This window comes from Cuculus canorus, chromosome 1, assembly GCF_017976375.1.
Source record: "Cuculus canorus isolate bCucCan1 chromosome 1, bCucCan1.pri, whole genome shotgun sequence".
Taxonomy (NCBI): domain Eukaryota; kingdom Metazoa; phylum Chordata; class Aves; order Cuculiformes; family Cuculidae; genus Cuculus; species Cuculus canorus.
The window spans coordinates 177,940,967-177,965,397 of NC_071401.1; the positions used below are offsets into that span (position 1 = coordinate 177,940,967).

The 24,431-nt window shown below is 38.5% G+C and overlaps 1 protein-coding gene across 1 annotated transcript in view; it reads right to left on the bottom strand.

The window, feature by feature from the left end:
• Nucleotides 1–24,431, bottom strand: part of CNTN1 (contactin 1) — a 249,933-nt gene that overhangs the window by 75,365 nt on the left and 150,137 nt on the right. Inside the window, exons 4-6 of the mRNA XM_054085331.1 lie at nucleotides 19,588–19,717; nucleotides 4,115–4,244; nucleotides 157–329 (exon numbers count right to left, since the gene is read on the bottom strand). Coding sequence (XP_053941306.1) covers nucleotides 157–329; nucleotides 4,115–4,244; nucleotides 19,588–19,699 — 415 coding nt within the window. The 5' untranslated portion in view covers nucleotides 19,700–19,717. The remainder of the gene's footprint in view (nucleotides 1–156; nucleotides 330–4,114; nucleotides 4,245–19,587; nucleotides 19,718–24,431) is intronic.

Below are 24,431 nucleotides of genomic sequence, written 5' to 3' on the forward strand. Positions count from 1 at the left end.
TTTGTGCTGATCTGTGCAGACTCAGGTACTTAAGATACTGTTTATACAGACCAATACAGCCATAGCACATGTTAGCAGGAGACCCTGCTCTGTAAAACACTGGGAATTTCAAGCTAACCATAACTTTTCTACGTTTTGACGTAAACATCGGCTTACATCCAAAACTTAGAGTGGCTTCACTGCTTCTGACAGTTCCAAAGATATTCGATACTACACAGACATATTTTCCAGCATCCCTTGATTTCTCTGGATTATTGATAACAAGTCTGCCTCCCACCATACTGTAGCGCTCCTTTGTTAAATCAATATCCCAGTTGTTGAGTTTCCACCTATTGAAAGAGAAAAGCCAGATGTAAGATTTTGCCCAGAAAAACAAACCTAGTGAGAAATATGATTTGAATAACAACTCATAAGTTGTGACAAACTATACACAGGAAGTTATTAATATACTTCTACACATGTTATAATTTTTTTCTTCAGCAAGATCCACAGACCTGATGAACTTCATAGCTCTTTTAATCATAATAGGATCAGTCTGCTTCAGCTTTGTGCAGATGTGATATGGGTTAAAATCTGTTTGCTGGTCATGTAAGACAGGATGCACGAGCCACCTGTGAGTGAACTAGCCAGCAACCAAGCACTGGGATAATAAGTATATCCTTAGATAGTTATCTAAGGCCAAATTGGCTAAGAAAATACCCCCTCTGCACATTTACGATAAGCACTACTTAAATTTTAAAGCGCTTTTTTCAAACTCGCTGTTGGGGATGAAAATGTTTCATAAAGCCTAACATGCCAGTGAAGTCTGAGCAGCAACAGTGGCACACCTGATATAAGACCTACTTATTACGTAAAAAAAATAGCTGGACCCTCTCACGCTCATTCCTGTAAAACCGCAGCCAGTTCACTGAGTTGCTGTAACTTTCGCTTCAGGGACTATGAGAGGAACTCAGTGAATCAGGTCTGGCCCTTGGTGATTTCTACTGATTTCAACAGTTAAAGGAGTAGGGACCAGTTCAACTCAAGGAGTAGGAACCAATATTCTCTTTTCCACTGTGTCCACAAGGGGGAGCCCATAACCTTCGTTGAAAGGAATTCCACATTTCCTGAGCACGAAAAGGAAAGACGCAACTCAAATACATTTAACGATCATAAAAATCTTGCAGTGTATATTGCTTTTTGTCACAAGGCAAAGATAGGTACTAGTTTCTGAAAATGAGAGAGCATACCCTCTGTGTTCCTTCCTTAATGAAACGTTGGACTGAAATATACAGAATATTCACGTGGAAGATGAAATTCCAGTTGTCATAGAAACAAACAATAATAGAAGTGGTATTAAAAATAAATTCACATTAAAAATATATGATGAAATGCCAGGATTGTCAAGATGCAGTAAATACCATTTAGCTTTTACAGTATTTTAGAGGTATCACTTCAGTCCTGCAAGATATACTATATGTCTGTATTACAAACATATCCCTTGTTCAGAAATACCTAGAAATAACTGTCATGAAGACAGCTTATGCTGCAATGAAAGACATCAGAAAAACATTGCACAAAATGTGTAACTGTCAAGAGTAAGAATTTAAAAATTTCTTGTGCATTTATTAAAGATGAAAACACAATCCTATTTTTATCATATCCCTTTTTCTTTCTTTGAGAATTTATACAGGATTACCCTGCAGTATAGAAAAATACCCTTAACAAAGATAGTCATGTGATCTTCTTGCTCAAACATAGCCTCTTAAATGCAGCTCCTTCTTTCCACAAAAGGTGTGTTTGTAAGTAACTTCATTCACATGGCTAGTTCTCACCAGGTTTAGCTCGTGAGTGATTTTCCTACGTGCATAGGGTTTCTCACACATAAAAATGCAGAGTAAGATGCCTCATGACACTCAGTAGGACACACTGAACTTGAAAGAAGTTGTATCTCTCTAGAGCTGGAAACAAGTATTTGAAGTTTTTTTCCCTATAATCTGCCTAGCAGCTTGGGAAGTTGTAATAGTAAAATGTGTAGTTATCTTTCTGTCTTCTCTTTTTCCATGTCTGGTTTGAGTTTCTTCCAGATGAGATGCCGAACTGTAGGAATATACATAGAAAGATATCTACAGGTCAGTTAGGAACCACCCAGAGAGAGCTTAGAGAAAGAGATGTTTGAAGAAACCTTAGAAATGCTAGAACCAGCAGGAAACCTATGAAATCTTTAAAGATGGTAGGAACACTATAGAAAAAGGTGGCTAGCAGTCACCAGCGTGTATTTGCATAAAAGGTAATTTCAGGAGAATCAGCAGAGTAATCTATGGTCCATGATTTGCAGACAGGACTGGGGACTAAAGGATCATATCTTGTCCCCATTTAAGTATTTTTCATAGCAGTGTTAAAGGCATCAGCAATGACAGGAGCAAAAAAATAGGTTCCTAGAAACTGCAATGAGTATTTTAACTATAGCAAGGGTGAAGGACCATCAAATACAGAAGAAAGAGTGGAAGAATGCATAACAACAACAACAGAGAACTTCTAAAAGAAGACTAAGAAGGTGAATATTCCAAAAAAAAAGGTGGCAGGAAGGACTTTTCTAACTCCAAAACAGGTTTTGGCTCACAAACTGTGGGAGGGCTAAGAAAGAAAGACAATATATTGAGTTAGATTAAAATAATGACATCAGGAAATAAGGACAATGGTCTTACTCTGTATTGCAATTGCATCACATCAGCTATCAGCAATAACTGTCAGAGCCGTTCCTTGATAGAACTGCTCTGGAGGTGCAAAGTAGTTCTTCCAGGGTGACTCCACTAGTGTGGATTTTGCAGAGCCCATGATAGATAAAGAAGAATGCTAAAATTTATTTAAAGCCTAATCACTTTATAGATGGTACGTCTATATTGTCCTGCAGACAGGGTGGGGGAGTCTCTGGAAAGACTTGAAGTGCTAAGTAAGTGTATCAGAGGGGTACTGAATCCAAGTGTATCATGTCTCTTCTCACTTCCAGTCCTTGCCATGCATGAGAAGAGCAAAAAAGTGCAGCAGTAAAAAGTGCACAGAAAAACTTGTAAAAGTAGTAGAGCCAGGGATCATGTTCAAAAGACATACTCAAGTTTCCCCTCATATTCTCCAGTCATAGGTGGTTCTCTATATGCAGACAATTTGTAAGCATATTTAAAAAAAAAAAAAAAAAAAAAAGACAATGAAGACTAGTTAAGCTCTTTTGATAGAGGAATACTATAGCGGATCACAATTTTGTGACAGATTTAAAAGAATGGCCAGCAGATGCAACTGCCTTTTTCTGTCTTAGAATCCAGGGTCTAGAAACACACATTAAGTGAGTATTGGGGGCAGATCATAGGATATCTTAATAAAATTGATCTCTTTTGCTGGCAAGAAATTGCATCTGTCTCTTACTATGATGACAGAAGATTTCTGCCCATGACTGGGTTTTAAATTAGTCTTAATAGTGACAACCTTAAGTACATTTCTATGCATACAATGAGCAGATAATAACCAGCAAGCTCATATGAATGCCTTGAAATCTCACAAAGAAGTAGAATTTCCGTGCTAATACAACACAATTATGGTAAAACAGGTCACTTTACTAAAACTAGTTGTAACATTTTCACAGAAGAAGAACTTTTTGCATGTCTTCAGTAGCATAGCTGACACATTCACAAGCACCTCTCTACAATATAATGGATGCAAAAGCAACAAAGTATGTAGAATATCCAGGTTCAACCGTCAGTCCTCTTATTTCAGAGCAGAACAGGATAAAATATGATTCTGAATCAAGAAGAACAAGGACTTGAACCTCAGTCCTCCTTAGCCTAAGCTAGAAAGATGCCTCCTAATTATTTTGTAAAGGTCACTTTCTTTTTGGTTTTCATCTGGATCAGTGTTCCTTTCAAAAGCTCAAAACTTTTAACACAACAAGAATGCACCATGTTCAACACTGCCTAGACATTTTGGCAAATTGAATCAAGGTTGATTTTTACTCAAAAATTGCAAATCTCCCAAATTTTTCCTGCCTTGAAGACTTTGTATAAACGTGCTAAGATTCTCAATCATTTAATACTAAAACCTGAAACAGTCACTGAGTGGGCCTGAAGTACAAAACAAGAGTTACCTGTAAGTAGGAAAAGGAATTGCTCGAGCCCTGCAGTTCATTGAAACTTGTCCATCTGAAGATTCTTCTGGATAGATGGTATCAATAGGTTGCTCCTCAAAAACAGGTCCATAACCTTTGTTTCCTTCCTCTGAAAAACAGAATTTGAAATGAATAAATTTTTAATTAGTAGGCAAACTGAAGATGAAATTACATCATACCTTCTGCATTCAAAATGCGAAGGCTAAATACTGAGCCCTGCAAAATCAAGTTTTATATGCATCAACAAAACCAGAGCCATAGGGATAATAGAAGCGTTGCCCTTTCTTCACTGATTCCTGCTTCATTCCCGCCCTTTGAGAACAAAAGTAATCTGAAATGTGTTCCTATAAAACCACCTTGTCTGCATTCTCCACTGACATCATCAATTATTTGACAGAGATAATAATGGATTGAAGATATGCCCCTTATGAATGCAGGAAGATCAACGTATTTACAGAGGCCGTCAAATTCTGAAACAGGTCCAGATGCAAAACAACTGTCTGAACATTAAGTGTTTCTTCTCTGACAACCTAATCAGCTCCATTTGTTTTATACATTTTAAAAGAATATTTACTACATCAGACAAAGAGAAACTAATGTTGGATGCCACAGCTGAGAATTACATTGTTTCCAGAACATATTTTTGTTCTTCCTTTCACGGAAGATATTTGTATATGTTAACTCTCTCTCCTTTGAAATAAAATGTAAAGAAAGCCTCACACTGAAAATAATTTAAGTTTGTAAAGTCAAGCACTTAAAGGAGAGTAAATGTCAAACAAGTTTCACAACAAACTATATTTTTTAATCCTTATCTTCCATTTGCCAATGCTGTTGTCTCTGTGCACCCTGCTGCTTTCCCTTCTCCTTTGTCTCGTTCAAGCATACAAGACTGCTCTTCAGGGGCTGTAAAAGCCTTTTTTTTCCTGTGAAAATGTGCATTCTGGGTATAGAATGACACTGGGAGTTGGTGGCACACGCTCCATATATATAAAATTTTTAGACAACTCAGCTCAATAGAAGCCTCTATTAAGACTGAATTAATATTGTGGACAATTGTAAGCAAACTCATGAGAAAAGCAAAGTATAATAGTACACAACTTCTACCAGGTTCACTTTCCATTAAAGTTCATTGTGTTGCTCCAAATCCTAGAGAAGCCAGAGATATGGAAAATGACTGCAGAAATCTTGTAATGCACAGGAAACAAATACACTTTTCCTAACACAATCTTTAGAGATGGCTGAAGGGGTTTTTTTTTGTTGTTTTTTTTTTTGCTTAAGAACTTTGAAAAGCAACAGTTAAGGTTAGAAAAACACCTAACATTTTGCAATAGTATCAGTGCTGCCTATAAAAATTTGTTTCATATCTTGTAATGCTACATTTAAAAATCCTCACAGATCAAGAGATAAACTGGTAATGTGACAGATTAAGGTCCTTAAATCAAATTACAATTTTGTGCTCACCCCCTTAAAATTCTTGCCTTTAGTTATAAATATTTTGGACTAATGTAGGCAAGTTTTATAAAGCCTAAGAGAGAAGAAAGAATGTATCTATCTACCTAAGGAATGTAAATTATGTTGGTGTTAAAATATCATATATACATAAAAGAATCCTTTCACGGTTATTTCTTCCATTGTTCCACATTTATAGATAGACACTGGATTACCTCATTAGGAGAAAACTGATTGCAGATAAAAAGTGAGTTCCCTTTCCAGTTCAAGTTTGGGGAAAAAAAAATCAGCTTCCTTTGGGGACAGGAGCAGGTCAGAAGGTACTGTTAATGCTGTGACACGTACAGTCAAGCAACTTTATTTTTGAAAAATTCACATAATGAGAAGTCTTTCAAAGAAGCATAGCAGAACAACTAGAAAGAAAGAGCTTTTGAAAAATGTTCTGCTTTATTCCATATTTTAAAGCACAACACTACGTAAAAATCTACATATTATTCTATCAAAAGAAGAAGTAATTTCAGATCATAGAATCATAGAATGGTTTGGGTTGGAAGGGACCTTAAAGACCATCTAGTTCCAAGATGTAAGAATAACGTATTTGCACAAAGACAGGAATGACTGAGCCACAAACCTGATGGCACTTTCCGGGCAGTTCTTGAATACGAACAGAAAATCACAATAGACTCTAGCACCAGACAGTCATATCATATGTAGCTGACTCTTTCCATCTTAAGAATCAAATGATGTTACAGACCACTTAGGCATTTCATGGCATGCATTTTTAATGCTGCCAGCACTATTAATTATACTGAGTGAATGAATGTTTCTCACACCTATCAAATATGCTTTATAATGGCATCTCTGCTGCAATCTATTATGAATTTAGTTTCAGATGTCTGGCTGAGCAGAAAAGGTTGCACAGACCGCATGTCATGTGTGGCAACCAGTAAACCTTTCATTCAGTTGTGATCTGAGTGTGGACCAGTGATACTTGAACAGCATGGGGAAGAAAAAGGAAGAGAAAAGGTTTGTGAGAAGATCAGAAGAAATGTTCACACATTAAGTGAAGTACCATGCCTGTGTGACTAAATTTGGAGAGTGAGGAAGGGCAGACAAGGAGTACAAGGAGAAAGATCAGTTGATTTGAGTTGTACCTACAAGAAAAAGGGGAGAAATAAAAGTAGGGAAAGGAAGATAGAAATGGATGCACTAGATAAAACTGTGGATGAGAAGAAAACAGATAAACTGTGGATGTGAAAAAATGCACATTTTGTCTGTTCTGGTCCTGCTTTAAATATAAGGATGGACTTTACAAACACCCTTACTGCCTTATTTCCTGGGTACATTTCTTGTGACTTATGTTTTTAATTGGAGCAAAAGCTATTATCTGCTTATTTGAAACATTCTTCAGTAAATTCTGCAAATGAGATTCAGACTTCTCAACAGTGCTAAAATGTATTAGGAAGTCTTTGAAAAGTCAAAAAAACCTCTGCACAACTGTTGAGATCATGGCTCTTGTATGAGAACTAATGCTGCTGGAAGGTGGTCCTCTCACCCCTTCTCCAAGCGACACTCTCCAGCTGGGCAGTGTCATTATTCCTCTAGGCATTTCTGCAACATCTTTCATGCTTGTCTGACTTCCTAGATAGCTCCTAAAGCTAAAGATAGTGGAAATCTATTAACTTTCATCTTTCTGGGTTAAAGTTCTGCCAGTTTAGCGAGGTGAATTTGTTCACTGATAAGACCTGTGCTGGTGCAAAGGATGAAATAGAAGCAGGGGTCTAGGCTTCCACCTTTTGCCTGACAATAAAGTTGCCTTATTAAGTGAACCATCTGAAAGAACCACTGCCAAAGATAGATAGATACATCTGAAAGCCTTACCACTACTTGCAGATGAGCTACAAAATTATATCAGTATAGCTTTATGTCCCTGCACAAGCATGTGAGAGATCTTAATATAAAATATCCAACACATTCAGAGGAAAAGATACTGAAAGGATGTCTGAAAATAACAATCAAAAAACACCCGAGGCAGTCATTTTCAAGATGTCTCAAGAAGTGTCATCTGAAGAGGGAAAAGAAAGGCACAATAAAAAGGCTTACTCAGTGCATCCTAACTCTGTATGCATTTAATTCAGGAAATACCGAAATTTTCTATACAGATCTATGAACTAGCTTTCAAATGACTTAATTTTTCATGGTGAATGCTACTGTAGGACTGTAGAGACAAAGAAGTTTCCAGCCCATATACACTCCTGTTCTATTACTTAGGTGGCTGATCATCCTTGTAACAACTCTGCATAGGTCTCCCTTTATCTCACATCTTTCCATTTGCTACTCCATTTACTCCACCTTTCCATTTGCCTACTCAAATGGTCTTGTAGCCTTATGCACCCTGCTCCTGGATCTCCATCTCATGTCCATCACCAATTTGATAAGGAAATTATGTTTATCGATAAATATAAAGGTAATGCAAAACTTTTCAGTATAACCATCATATAGGTTTATTTCTTTAGTCTTACTTGCAAAAGCCCAATCACTGTTCATTATTGTTAGCATATTTCATCAGTTCGGTATTTATGTTCACAAGAGTAGAGGGTTTATTTAACTGACTTTTGTACTTGCTGCAGATAGGAAAAAGGTTCAGTATGAATGGAGAAACTACGGTCACTTTGTCAGTTTGGGATTTGAGGATCAGGAGCCTGACATGTGGATAAGATACACAGTAAGAGTATCCTGGGGTAGAGCCTGGGACACTGTGAAAAAGGGAGGATGCAGGTCTTAAGCTTTTGTGGGGACAGCAAAGTGATCCTGGGCCGCTTAGACATTATTGTGATGAAAAGAAAGAGATGTATCTAGGGAAAGGAGATGACATAACTAGAAAAATGCTTGAGATACAACTGGAAGCACTGAAACAGAGTAAAAGGAAAATTCATGTGGTATAAATCAGGTGCCAGGAATATACTGTCCAGTGTAGACATCACAATACATGACTTACTGGCAGAAATATGGACAGGGCTAGGGAAAAGTGAAGGGAATTCTTACCGTCTAGGAATGGGTGAGCAGCGCTCAGCTGCACACGAACATACACATATAGAACTCAACTTCTCTCTTCCCAACTTCTTTCCCACCCAGTCCTGTTAAACAATGTTTGGAAACCCTTTCTTTGAACAAATACTATGTGTTTTAATATGTGAATGGTTGCATTAGTTGTTCAGAAAATTCCTTATCATCTGCATTTTCTTGGTTTGGCACAATCCTCATTGTCACAGCAAGCTTTTGTCAAATTTCTGATCTAGACTTTTCCTGGCCAAGTCCCAGATTGTCCAAGACTTGATGTATGACTTATGTACTCCTATTATTCAGGGCAACATCTTCCATTTTTTCACTTTTGATTTTCCTGAACACATTAATTTCAGCCCTTTAAAATACAGGAAATTACTTGCTATTTTTTTTTCACACAAATATCACTAATAAAGGATGACTGATTACTTGATATTTCTCCCTACTGGGTCTCTGCAGATCCTACCAGACCTACCGTACTGAATCATATCAAAAAGTGTCTTTTTGACTGATTCTGAAAACCCTGCAATAACTGTTGTCCCCTCTACTCCATCCACTCCAGTGAGTTCCTCACCTGGAGTCCTCACCACAGGAAAGACATGGACCTGTTGAAGCAGATCCATAGGCGGGCCACAAAAATGATCAGAGGGATGGAACACTTCTCCTACGAGAAACAGCTGAGAGAGATAGTTGGGGTTGTTCAGCCTGGAGAAAAGATGGCTCTGGGGAAACCTCATTGCAGTCTTTCACTACTTAAAAGGAGGCTTATAAGAAAGATAAGGACAGACATTTTAGCAGAGCCTGTAGCAATAGTATGACGGGTAATGGTTTTAATCTAAAAGAGGGTAGATTCAGACTAGATATAAGGAAGAAATTTTTTATGATGATGGTGGTGAAACACTGGAACAGATTATCGAAAGATGTGGTAGATTCCCCATCCCTGGAAACATTCAGGGTCAGGTTGGAGGGGGCTCTAAGCAACCCAATCTGGTTGAAGATGTCCCTGCTCACTACAGAGAGATTGGACTAGATGACCTTTAAAGGTCCCTTCCAACCCAAACCATTCCATAATTCTAAGTAAGACTTCATAATTTATTTTAGCACTTTTTTTTCCAATGTCTAGCAATGATTATAATTAGATTTCTATTTTTAACATTATATTTTAATTACTAAAGGTCTTCAACTGTAGGATCTTTTTCTTGATTTTCTAATTTTACTAGAATTTGTCAAAATAGATCTGGGCTTCAACGTGTGATATTTTACCTGCTTCTTGGGTCTTTCCTCTTGTTAGCAAGAAATAATAAGAAAAAGTTGCATGAAGACTATTTGCACGCAACTATCCAAGGAATTATTTAAATATAAATACAATAATTACATTCTACATAGTATTAAGTAACTATGCCAACCTCTTACTACCACGGGCAATATAGAATTTTGAACTCAAAACATCAATTTCAGTGTATTAGAGTGCTGAGCAAATAGTTTCTCTGTTGTGCAAAAGCAGGGTTAGTTTACCAGTTTCAACATCAGTCATCCAAATCACTTTCAGATGAGTCTATTTATTTTATTATCTCCTAATTCAGTCTTTATATGCATCTCATTTATTTTGAAAATTGATTTTACTCATAGATTAAGGATAATGTCATGAAGTAAAACTGTGTATAATTACGGGAACTGCTCTGTGTGTGTGAGGACGAGCAGAAAGGAAAGTTAAAACTACATTTTAGTTTATTTAAGACTTCAGGAATGTTTTTTAGTTCACAGGAGAAAACAGCATTTCTTGGCCTTTTTTTTCCAATATGGAAAATTAAATAAAACTTAATTGCTTACTTTTGTCTTACTCACTCTCAGCTGCACATTGCACATACTGCATATGTTTTCAGGAGTTGCTTTATAATATGCGTGGCAAATCATTTAACATAAATTGCTTTAAAAGGCTTTTCTTACAGATAACCTGGGCTTGCAGCACTCAATTATCTCAAACCTTAATGAGATGACACGAAGGAGATAAAGTTCAATAAAGTGATAACAAGACTAGTGACTCCTTTCTTTCTACTAAGTCTATACTCTTGTGTACTGTAAATTCAAAGCCAGACTCTTAAGTATGGGATTCATTTCACATAATTTAAAAAGTTATGGATTTTGTCCAAACTAGTCAAATGGAGCCAAACATCTCTAGTAAGTAATTTAGATATCTTGTTCTTTCTTGTTCATTTCTATGGGATTCATGTCACATAATTTAAAAAGTTATGGATTTTGTCCAAACTAGTCAAATGGAGCAAACAGTTCTAGTAAGTAATTTAGATATCTTGTTCTTTCGTCATCAGCTAAAGAGAAAGCTGAAACTTATGTCACATACTTAATCCTTAGATGATTAAGATAAAGTATGATGAATCTTCCCATAAGAGAATCTGGATTTATTTGAATACAACTGCAACATGACCTGGAGTCTCCCACCTAAGCCCTCTGGCCAATGCCTACTCCTACTCCTGGCACTGAATCCAGAACCCAAGGCTTCTCTAGGAGAACATCACTAACAACAACAGGAGCACTAATGGCAATTTATCTCCCATTTCTTCAATCGATAAGATTCAGGAGGGAGGATGCAAAGCCCACTGCCACAACTGATGAAGGACCTGTTATTAGACACTTAGTTTTACTTGTTTTGCAGCAGTATCTAGAAACTTCTGTGGAAAGTGAGGGAGCATGTGATCAGGCAATATGAAGAAAATACTCCTTGCTCTAAAGGAATTATTATTCCACTGCAGTGCAGCACCAGAAGTGCAACTGCACTTTCTGCTTTTTACTTATTCTTCAGGGCTTGGGCACCCAAAGAATGTGGAGAAGGTAAAGCACAAAGAGATACTATTGTCCTTGTACTCTCCCATATCCAAAGATAACAGTGTACCTGTTCCTTCTTAGCCAAAACTGAACATCCTTTAGTAGATATCACAGAAATAGATTTTTTTTTAACATGAACCTTATGCAGAAATATAGTAAAATGGTAATTTGACCAATGAACATTATTTCCACAATATCAGATAACTCATCAGTTCCTTTTCCAAACCTCTACACATCATTTACTGCCAGCACAAATAGTACCTTTGGATCTATAAATAATAAATCTCAAAGTTTATTCAAGTTTAAGATGCAAGTTTAATCTAAGAAGTTCCTGGGTATGAAACTACTGTCTCTTTGTGTATCTGCCTTCACGGAACAGTAAAGTATGAAAAGCTTTCCTAAATTCGTTTATGAAGCTGAGTTTAGTGCTTTGAGTAATATGACATTAGATATGACAAATGGTTATGTGTGATGCTGAAGAGAGCTCATGAATTCAGCAATTTTCTGTTTTCTGTTCTGTAGTACTTCATTTAAAAGTCAGACTCATTATCGCCGTGACCAATTTTTAATGACTCTCGGTTCAACTGTGGTCGTCTTTTTTTTTTTTTTTTTTTTTTTTTTAATCTATCTATCAGTTCTATACTTGCATAGTTTTAGAGAGTTAGGAATTTCCCAGATTGGCCCTGACAAAGTCAGAACTGGTTGTTGAGAACTGGCCGCTGGTGCATTGTTTTCCAGGACACCAGGTTAAAGGAGCAAACTGTAGCACAGCAAACGTGGCTCAGTACACTTTCTCTGGATTTTGTTGCTACTTTGAGCACTGAGAATCATAATGCTGGCAGGGAACACACACTAAGATGGAAAGAGCTAATGATCCGAATCAGGACTTCTGTATCACATGGCAGAAAATTTGGAAAAGGGAAAAAAAGATCACTGTTTACTGGTAGATGCAGCTACCAACAATTACACATTACTTCACAGTTAACATTTAACAACCACCCTAATTCAAACATATCTATTTTCTTCTCTCATGAACAGTTGCCACAAGTACCTAGGGAGTTACTTCATACCTGCACTTGGGGCACAACAACCCTATGCAGCGCTACAGACTGGGGGAAGAATGGCTGGAGAGCTGCACGGAAGAGAAGGACCTGGGGGTGCTGGTTGACAGCCGACTGAACATGAGCCAGCAGTGTGCCCAGGTGGCCAAGAAGGCCAACGGCATCTTGGCTTGTATCAGAAATGGGGTCACCAGCAGGTCCAGGGAGGTTATTCTCCCTCTGTACTCGGCACTGGTGAGCCTGAAGCTCCGTCAGGGGAGGTTCAGGTTGGATATCAGAAAAAATTCTTCACAGAGTCATTGGGTACTGGAACAGGCTGCCCAGGGAGGTGGTCGAGTTGCCTTCCCTGGAGGTGTTTAAGGAACGGGTGGATGAAGTGCTGAGGGACATTGTTTAAGGAGTGCTAGGAATGGTTGGACTCGATGATCCAATGGGTCCTTTCCAACCTTGTGATTCTGTGATTCTGTGATACCTGATCCAAGATGTTTTTACAGGGAATTTGAAATGGATCATTCTTGCAATTTATTTAATTAAATAATCTGTACAGACTGCTACTTATTTTTCAATATACTTATTCTCACATTTTGCACAATTAGTTCTCTATATAACCTAAACAAAGAAAAGTAGAAGAAAATAGAAAATTCCCAAAAGGTATAGTATACTGTAATTTTACTATTAGTCTTTTATAACAATATCTCTCAACGAAAGACCACTAAACCATTTTAAGACATTTGTGCATCATCTTGTCTTCATATGACTAGTATGCGAATAAGCAAAAATGTTATAAATTAACATCTACTTTCACTTTCTAATTTGACACACTGATTTCAAGTACATCTTCATTTTCTACATTCTTTACAAGATATACCTTTTCATGTTGTCTTATAGGGTAGCTATAATCTATATTTCATGTAGAAGCTGTGGAATATTCTTCAATTAGGAGTAAAAATTATCTTTTAACTTCTTCCTTATTTATGAAGTTATATATTTCAAGTGATTCATCATAAATTGTGGATATATAACTATGTGGCAAATCACTGGGAAAGTAATTTAATGGGAAGTCAAACATAAGATCAAGTCACTTCACTCAAGTGATTCACACACTGTGAATCATGTGCAAGAAGATGTCCATTTGCACATTTGCCTTACTTGCGCAGAAGTGTCCTTGACCTTAATAAATCCTTAAATTAAAACATAAACAAAAAAAAGAGAAGTAATTGGATCTTAATAAGGGAAAGAGTTGATTAAACATAATGGAGCAAACATTCCCTTAAGCAGTACTTAGGGAATCCGGGCTTCTGGAAGGGCTCCCAGAATCAGCACAATTTAAAAGGTGTTTTACTCGGGAGGAGCAACTGTCAAATGGAAAAACATTACTGTGTAATTGTCATATACGAGATAAACTAACAGTGGAAATTAGGAGGGATATTACTGAAATACAGTGAAGGGTGGGCAGTAAAACATGCAGGGTAGTCGAATCCCCATGTTCAGAAACTGCAGTGGTTGTACCCTAAGGCCCTAATCCTGCAAACACTGTACAGGCATTCAATTCCATATTAAAAAAATCCCAGGCTTCAAGACCAGAAGACCAAACCTCAATATATGGGAAAGGAGTACTGAACAATGAAAGGGAGAAAGATTTCAGTGCTCTTCAAGATCTACGGATTGCATGCGCTAGCGAACAAATTGCCATTTTTTTTAAACTGTGACATGGATATCAATAGCAAATCACAGTGAAAATTTTCCCAAAGGTCAGTGTCAGAAAGAAGCTAAAACAGATGGAAAACCTTAAGATCCCATCACTCCCACTGCTATAATATTATTTTAATTAGCACCTTTATTTTTCTAATAAGCCTTCTCCTCTTTCCGTTCCTGCTTCCTGCACACCTCTCTGTTTCCATGGCATTTAACATTGCCAAAGGTGACTGCTTGAGACAGCCATTTGGTATCACTCTCATCAGTATTGATCTAACTGACATTGTTGTATCCTGTTATGTATTTCGCATGAGAGAGGGACAAAGATCTGTTGATACAGTGATTAATCCTGAATGCTGATGGGTGCTGAACAGAAGAGCCATGGATTCATTCATTATCTTAACTATCACTAAGTCATCAGGCTCTATATCAGCATCGCAAGCTATAGAAAACATTTGATATTTAGAAGATCTTGTACTTTTTTCAATATGTCACAGAAATGAGGATCTGCTAGTATCTGAGAAGCACATGCTCAGAAACAAGATGGTCTGGGAATGAGCCAAAATACTTCTACTAGCCTCACAGGAAGGCAAATGATAATTCCAAGTTTCTGAGTATTATGATCACAAAACACATTATGATTATTTATTTACAAATGTCAGACACACTGAAGTAGCATGAAATGGTCTTCTAAGACCTAAGGAGGGACGTGGCAGAGGAGGTAAAAAGTATTAAGTATATTCATCCACTCTATATTTTAGAAGAAAATGCATCTCTCTCTCTTTAGGAATTGTGATTAATGCCACAAGTCATGGTCAAAAGCTTTAAATAATGTAGATTCTGGTCCTCAGTTCATAACATGTATTTTTGAACCTACTGTTCCAAAGATACATATAATTCAGGTGTTGAGGGTTGGATTCGTTTTTATTTGTCTCATAATCAAGTGGGAAAAGTTGGACTTGGTATTCACAAGAAGCTTATGTTCTGAAGCAGTAATGTGCTCATGTCCACACAACTTATGATGTAGCATTTCGTGCTATGAAGAGGATTCTGTCATCCTGATGGAGAAGAAGTACCAGTGTAAGCCAGCAAGACATCAAAGGGACATCAGTTTCAAAGAACTAGTCAGCACTCTGAAAAAAAGTAACCACTCAAACAGTCCCACTTAGCTCTATATGAAAGGGTTAGATTGTCTCTGGAAGGCTGCCTCTACTTTTCTGGACCGGGAAGTGCAGGAGATTTACTCTCATCTCATACATGCCACTGAAGTCCTTGAAAAGCCACATCGCTAATTATGTAGTTTACCATTTACAGCATGTTAAAAATAGGAAAAAATTCAACCCTTGGCAGAGCAAGTTCTCCTCTTACACCTAAGAATGGCAGGGTGCAGTTTGCTTGTCTTCTCCGGCTGCCAAGAGGAAAGCCAACTAATATCAGCTGTAGTACTTTCAAACATACACACATTTGCCTATCAGGTATTAAAATCATTTAAGTCATTCTAGCTTAAAAAAACAAGACTTAAGAGGCTAATGTTGATTTCATGGGAAAGCCAGTGCTCAGCAACAAGGAATGCTACTCTGCACAATCACCTCACTCAAGCCATCCAAGTGCATATGAAATACCAGCAACGTACTCAGAAATTCATCATGTTGTCTAATTGCATCCTCATGTACATATGAAAAAACTGCCTTGCACTGAGAAGCCCTGTGTTTACTGTTTTTCTGGCTTTACTTGCTTTCTAGCTTGGGGTCCTAGTGATTTTTTAAAATAAGGCATTATGTTCCATAAAAAGCAGAAGTGCTTCTGACATTTTTCATCAAAAGTGGACTCAGCTCATTTTTCACAAGCTGAAACACTCCCTAGAATGAAAAGCTGCCTTTTGAGGACTGATCTGACCAAAACTCAAGTGCTGCCTGACTCTGTATTATGAAATCAAAAGATGAAAAGTGGAACATTTTGATTAGATATAAAATTTCAGAAGAACACAGCAATATCTTTTTGTTATTGATTCCTCTTATGGCCAAATGTAATCAAGTATTCATTAAGCACAATAAAATATAGGGTTTTACAGCTTTTAATTAGTCTTTAGAGGAAGAAACAAACCAAGCCTCTTGCCGAAAAATACTCTTAATTCTGTTCATGGAAGGTTATTATCCCAAGTGAAGATATACTTCAGTTCGTTGATTTATATGGGTTGGGCTAGATGAAAAAAAAAGTCTAAAATTGAGACTTAGCAATAGGATATGAATTTAACAGGAAGTCAAAGGCAGCTTGGAAGTATGTTGACAAGAGCCCAGACATCAGGGGAAAGAGGAGTCAAATATTACCAGTAATAGGCATGAAATAACTTTTTTGGCAGTGGACTGACAATCATCAAAATGTTCCCAGAGGAGTGATTTGCTGCTTTTATTTGCCTTGCGCTGCTCAAAGTGCACTCTGAAAGTGAACTCTTATCGTAACTGTCTGTTCTATCAGTAAGTGAACGATCAAACTACTTACAACTTTTTCATCAATTTCAATCTGCAAGGCTACCTTTTAAACACTAATTTACCTGGGAAATAAATATTGCCTCTATCTCGTTGCAGATGATCCCTGCCTAAGCTTTTGATTTGCTTCCCTTTAGTCAAATAAGTGCACATTCCCCACTGATGGGAAATGGCTGGTCATTGTAACAGTTCTTAGCTTCTGCCTTTGGTTACCACAAACATAACTGGCTAAAAGCCAGAGGTTTTATTCCAAGGCAAACTACAATTTTCTAATAATCATCTATGTCGGTTTGAAAAAAAAATGATCTTTTCTATTTCCAGAAAGAGGAAGCAGATCTACTTAAAAACAGGTAAAAATCTTCAGCTTCTGAAGCGTCACAGTAACTGTCACCCTTTCAGGCCAAATTCTGAACATTTCAACTCAGCACAGCTCAGCTCCTGAGTTCCTTGCTCCCAAATATGTCTAGCGGGTAATTCTGGAAGCTCTCAAAGTTCAGTCTAAAGCATAACTTCTCAATACTTTCAGGCTTCTTGACTGATATACTTGAACTTGGGACAGACCAGATGCTGACACATCTCAAAGGACTTTGACCCTGAAAGCTATCAGTTTCCTGGATGCAGAGCAATTATTATAGTAGGTCTGTTTAGGAGCCATGGGTTGCAAAATCTTTGACTAGTGGTTCCAGAGTCATGAATCAGTTTGTCCATGGGAAAAATATGGCTAGAACTGTGGGTCTTGCACCACAGGAGGCAAGATGAGCCAATTATACTTCCAATGAAACCCCACGCTTTTTTATAAAGTCCTAAAGCAACTTATTAATATTCTGCTTTCAATATCTGCTCTCTGCTAACTTGCCTCTTCACTCTGCTCCTTGGTCTATCTTATTATTGAAATAAGAACTCAGAATCTTTACTTGATTGGTAATTAAGTAAATTCCCACATTCTCCATTACTGTTTACACTGCCAGCATTCTCCTGGATAGTATCAAGCATGCAAGAACACTTCCTAAAAATTGACCTGAGCACCCTAATTGTGCTCCTTATTTCACTATAATATTTGCCTTTCACTTTTTAACCATATTGTGAGCACTCCCAAGCAACTCCTTATATTTCACCCTGGTTACTGCAGCTATGTATTTTCTGGTTTCCATGACATTTTCATTGCTAAGAAGAACACTGAAAATGAAAATTTGCCAGGAAAATTTGCCAGCAGCTTTAATGCTGATTTGAAATGAGAAACTCTCCAGCAAGTTTTGAGTGCTGGGACAGAGCAAAGACTGCAACATCAGATTAATAATCCAGAAGTGCACCCTAATTTCTAGATGACAGATGCAGACTCTCTCTCAACTTAAATGGATGTTTAATTATTTACGCAGAGTAGAGCAGGTCCAAGAGCAGAGAGTGTGTGCTAATCAGCCTTGCAATAAAACACTGGAAGTAACAAATATCGTCTGATTGTACCAAACCACCAATCTCCCACATTGGAGGATAATGCCATATCTTTAGAGATGTTGGCAAGTCTTATCTTTGGCTATTGATGAAAAATACGAGCAAGTCCTAGATTTATTCCATGACAGAAGATAAGTTAAGAAGTATCTCTAAACTGGGAATAGCACTATTAGAACATCCCTCCATTCAAGACCCTTTACACTGATATCTCCTATAATTCCTACAGGAATCATAGCCTAACATAGCCGATTACAGTCATCTGAAAGATCAAATGAACATTGCTATGAGTATATGGATGCATACACCAACTGCATGCAATATCATCATAGCCATCTTTGTTCTTCCTGTGTCACTTACTCTTGACACTCATGATGGTAAAATCAAGGGGATGCCTGAAACAATAGAATATATGGAGCAAGACTATGAACAGCCCTTTTCAATTAGTGACTCAATTAATTACATAAAGAACTCAGAGAAACACAAGAATTTTTTATATCTCCTCAGACTAGGGTAGTAACTACAGCCTACCTTGAACTTGACCAAATAATTAATAGACAATATTAGCACTTTTCAAACCCCAGACAATTTTTCACATATGCACAATTTAATTATTCGTGTTTTTACATGCTCAGATCTCAGTCTGTACATTAGCAAAATATCTTCTTTCTTGAGAAGAGCTCACTTATGCTGGCAATCTAATTCTTGGTAGTGACTAAAAACCAGCATTCATTTCAATTGGCATGAAGTCTGAAACAGGCTTTACAAATCTCAAAGTTGTTCAAAACAGTTGGTAAAGTAACTAGATTTTAATTATGATATTTTACTTTCCAAAAAACTCCTTCCATCTCTTAGAACTGAACCAAAATTTCAGTCAAAAGCATCTCTGTAATTTCACATATTAGAAATATGACTCATGAAAGTTTTAATGTTCACAGTCCCATCTCTATTTACTAAAAGTTTTCCCAATTGTAATTTCAAATTAAATCACTAATATGCAGCCTTATGGCACTGTATTATGAAAACTACATTGTCTTGGTAGGATGCTGGTTTTATGAATTTTAGATGGTGTCTATATAATATAATTTTGTGTTTAGAGCATACTTAGGGCATATTTCCATTATTGTCACCACGTTGTTCATTGGTGCACAAATAGATGGTTTTTATATTTATAATCTAGAGAAATAATTAGAATAGATAAAACCAAATTTAAAGTCCAGATCTGGATTTTCTCAACATTTTAAGTATGACATCCACTGTAGTATGTTTCCTCATAGCTTCATCATTCACATTGAGTAATTCATTGTAACTGCACAAATAAATTAAACCCATACAAAGATTATAATTGATCTTTGAATACATAAAACTGACAACAGTTAGCGAAATGAATTAACACAGGAGGTCATCTTACCTGACAGGCAGAATATGAAACTGGGTGTAACGAGATAATAGATGAAGAGCCACATGGTTATCTTCTGTTCAGTGATTATCTCAAAAGGAATTATGCCTTGCGATGCCAGCATTCAGAGAGCTAAAAATACCTGATTGGAGACAGAAAAAGGAGTGAGTAATTCGGACAGAAGACTTTATCTCATATCATATTTCACTTGCCATAGTATCTTTCTAAGATGAATACTTAAGAGTTAATATAGGATTAGTGTCTTTTGCATTACAAATGCATTACGAAATTAGTTGGATCAAATTCACGATCTCTTTTATTCAGAGAACACATTGTTTAAGAGTACTCAGATTTTCCGGTGACAGTAAGTAATATGATAAATGTTAACACTGAATATCCTCTTTTAGAGTCATCTTCATAAACCAAAATTTCTTAAGCCAGACCCTCTCTCTGTGAAGACTTCACATTATTAGAAATATTACATTATGTAGGTTGCAATAAAATAAGGGAAGTCTGGATTCTATCCTCCTTCATCTCATTAAATATTACAATTAATGATTTCAAAGCATGTGAAAATAAAGTTACAGTGAAAACAAAGTCCATAAATCTCTTTCAGGATTTCTTTATTTTGTCTTGTATATAATTCCTTTTAAACTCTTAACGTACAAGTCATGAACCTCTGCAAGGCTGGTATTAATTTTTATAGGTTTCCTTTTAAATGTTGAACATAATCTCTATAGCAATGTCATGTTTGAAATTTTCTCTTTTCCTTATGAGAGAAACTGTGTCTGTATATATACTAAAACCAAGCTAAAGAAACATGCCACTTCTTTTGACTGTTTCAAAATTTTAGACGCCATTTTCCAGAATACTTTACTTCTATAACGTTTTTTACTTCTTTCAATCAGAATATTTTGCTAGCTTTTTCTTTCTGGCCGGTGTCTGTTGTTTATTTATTTAGAGCAATGCATCATCATGTTTGCAGTGTGCAATTCTCCATTTTGTTTAATGGATTTCTTGCCATGAATATAAAAATATATCTTTCACATGCATCACACCTTGTTCATGCTTCTTCTCTTGATCAGTTCTGCTGTAGCAGTGGTTAAGTTATGACCTACGCATAAGGCTTAGCACTAACAGAATGTTGTTGTATCTCAGGCACATGTCAATATCATCTATCCTTCTCAGGATATTCATTCTCTTACTGTTTGATTATAAAATACATGTATACGTACTTGAATACCACTTAGTAACATGCCAACATGGCACTGTCATTTCTTGCAGGGTGTATTCTGTTTTCCAGCTTCCAATGCCAAGTACCTATAACTCCAATAGCAGCTTCTACCTTTTACCAAGACTCTTGCTCTTTCCAGGTAAAAATTTTTACAGAATTGTATTTCCTCTCCAATAAATCGATGTGGTTCAGCAGCAGACACGGTAAGTGCTGCAGCCGGGCACTAGATCGAGGCAAAAGGGTGGTTGCCAGAGCGAGGGAAGCCCAGGAACCTCCAGTGGGAGCCCAATGGGCAGGTCCAGACTCCCAGAAGCAGAGGCTCTGACATCACGGCTGACGTGGGCAGAGGCGGCCCCAGAAGTGGCCACAGAAGATTTAAATGGTCTCCAGGGAGCACTGCGTCCCGGAGCACTGCGAACAGGAGTACGCAAACAGGTGGAAAGCTTGTGGGTCAGAATAAAAGACCAAAGAACCAATGGGAAACTTGTGGTTGGTGTGTACTACAGGCCGCCTGATCAAGGAGAGCCGACTGATGAAACCTTCTTCCTCCAGCTACAGGAGGCTTCATGCTTGCAAGCTCTCATCCTAGTCAGGGATTTCAACCACCCTGACGTATACTGGAGAAGTAGCACAGCAAGCTGTAGGCAATCCAGGGGACTTCTGGAGTGCATTGAAGATAATTCCTTAATCCAGCTAGCACAGACTCCCATCCGAGGGGATGCAATACTGGACCTGATGGTCACAAATAGAATTTATCAGTGACATTAAGACTAGAGGCAGCCTGGGCTGCAGTGATCAACCACTGGTGGACTTCAAGGTCCAGAGGGATATGGGTCAGGCAAGGAGAATAGTCAGGACTCTACATTTCAGGAAAGCAGACTTCCATCTCTTCAAGGAGTTACTCAGTAGGGCCCCCTGGGAAACGGTCCTCGGGGACAAGGGAGTAGAACAGAGCTGGCAAATATTTAAGAATGCTTTCCATGATGCACAAGAGCACCCAATCCCCATATGTAAGAAATCAGGCAGGGAAGGGGAGAGACCAGCATGGCTGAGTTGACACCTGCTGGTCAAACTCAAGAACAAGTGGGAACTGAAGAGGCAGTGCAAGCAGGGACAGGTAACCTGGGAAGAGTGTAGGGATGCTGCCTGGTTGCATAGGGATGAGGTCAGGCAGGCCAAGGTGCAGCTAAAGCTGAACTTGGCAAGGGAAGTGAAGATCAACAAGAAGGGCATCTACAGGTACGTGAATCAGAAGAGGAAGGTTAAAGAGAACATACTCCCACTGATGGTTGAAAAAGGTGACCTTGTATCAACAGATGAGGAAAAGGCTGAGGTACTCAACAACTTTTTTGCCTCAGTCTTCACTGACAAGCACTCCTCTCATCCCTCCTGCGTCATGGGACAATAAGATGGCAACCAGGGGAGTAAAATCCCACTGAAGGGGAGAATCAGGTTCGTGACCACCTGAGGAACCTGAACATATATGAGTCTATGGGACCTGATAAGTTGCATCCCAGAGTCCTGAAGGAACTGGCTGATGTGGTTGACAAGCCACTCTCCACGATATTCGAAAAGTCATGGCAATCAGAAGTGCCTGGTGACTGGAAGAAGGGTAACATTGTGCCCATTTCTAAAAAGGGTAAAAAAGACAACGCCGGGAACTACCAACCTGTCAGCCTCACTTCTGTGCCTGGGAAGATCATGGAACAGATCCTCCTAGAAGCTATGCTAAAGAACATGGAGGACAGGGAGGCGATTAATGGCTGCCAGCATGGCTTCAACAGGGGCAAGTCCTGTATGACCAATCTAGTGGCTTTCTATGGTGGGGTAACCACAGCAGTGGACACAGGCAAAACAACAGGTGTGATCTATCTGGACTTCTGCAAAGCCTTTGACATGGTCCCCCACAACATCCTCTCTCTAAATTGGAGAGATATGGATTTGATGGGTGGACTGTTCAGTGGATAAGAAAGTGGTTGGATAGTCATATTCAGAAAGTAGTGGTCAATGGCTTGATGTCCAGGGGGAGATCCATGACAAGTGGTGTCCCCCAGGGGTCCATGCTAGCACCAGTGCTGTTTAATATCTTCATCAATGATGTTGACAGCAAGATTGAGTGCACCCTAAGCACGTTTGCAGATGACACCAAGCTGAGTGGTGCAGTTGCCACACCAGAAGGACAGGATCTCATCCAGAGGGACCTGGATAGGCTGGAGAACTGCGCCTGTGAGAACCTCATGAGGTTCAACAAGGCCAAGTGCAAGGTGCTACACTTGGGCTGGGGCAATCCCCAGTTTCAATACAGGTTGTGGGATGATGTGATTGAGAGCAGTCCTGCAGAGAAGGACTTGGGGGTGCTGGTTGATGAGAAGCTCGACATGAGCTGGCAGTGTGTGCTCACAGCCCAGAATGCCAACTATATCCTGGGCTGCATCAAAAGAAGTGTGGCCAGCAGGTTGAGAAAGGGGATTCTGCCCCTCTATTCTTCTTTTGTGAGACCTCATCTGGAGTATTGTGTCCAGTTCTGGAATCCTCAACATAGGAAGGATATGGAACTGTTGGAATGGGTCCAGAGGAGGGCTACAAAAATTATCAGAGGGCTGGGGCACCTTCCATGTGAGGACAAGCTGAGAGAGATGGGCTTGTTCAGCCTGGAAAAGAGAAGGCTCCGAGGAGATCCTATAGCAACCTTCCAGTACCTGAAGGGGCTACAAGAAAGCTGGGGCGGGACCATTTACAAAGACTTGTAGTAATAGGACCAGGGGCAATGGCTATATACTGGAGAAGAGCAGATTTAGACTAGACATAAGGAGGAATTTCTCCACTATGAGAGTGGTGAGGCTCTGGCACTGGTTGCCCAGGGAGGTTGTGGTTGCTCCATCCCTCGAGGTGTTCAAGGCCAGGTTGGATGGTGCCTTGGGCAGCCTGATCTAGTGGGACATGTCCCTGGCCATGGCAGGGGCGTTGGAACTAGATGATCTTTAATGCCCCTTCCAACCCAAACTATTCTGAAACATGATTCTATGATTCTATGATTCTATCCAAATGGTTTAGATCTTGCTTTGAAGGTGCCCTGCTTCCCAACACCAAGAATTGGGCAGGTTTGAACTTCGAAGCACACGTACAAAAAAGATTGTATGACTCCCTAAGCATGCTTGGGATAAATGCTGCCCTGATTCACAAAATCTCTGATTTGAGCTGCTGCTGGACATATCTCTCCATGAGAGCTAGGAACGTGTCTCAGCTATTGGGGCCTTACACTTGTCCTTTTTTTTCCCTCAGAATAACACTAAGATATTTATCTGAATATGTTTCTGATATTCAGCTTTCCTTAGAGGAGAGTCTCATAGGGTGTTTTATTAAACTCATAATGTAGGAAAATGTCAAGAAATATCACAGGAGAGTCATTTTTGGCCCTGAAATTACAGGAACTGTTGCAGTTCACATTTTTCCTCTTTTAGTGGATGAAATCTTTAACAAACAGGTCAAAACTGTATTAGCTGCCATGACCCTAAAATAACAGCTGTTACATGACAACAATACTCAGAAGACCAGATACAAGAGCTAATCAGTGATCCCCAGAAACAAGATTTACTTAGAAATATTCTCTGGAAAAAGGCTC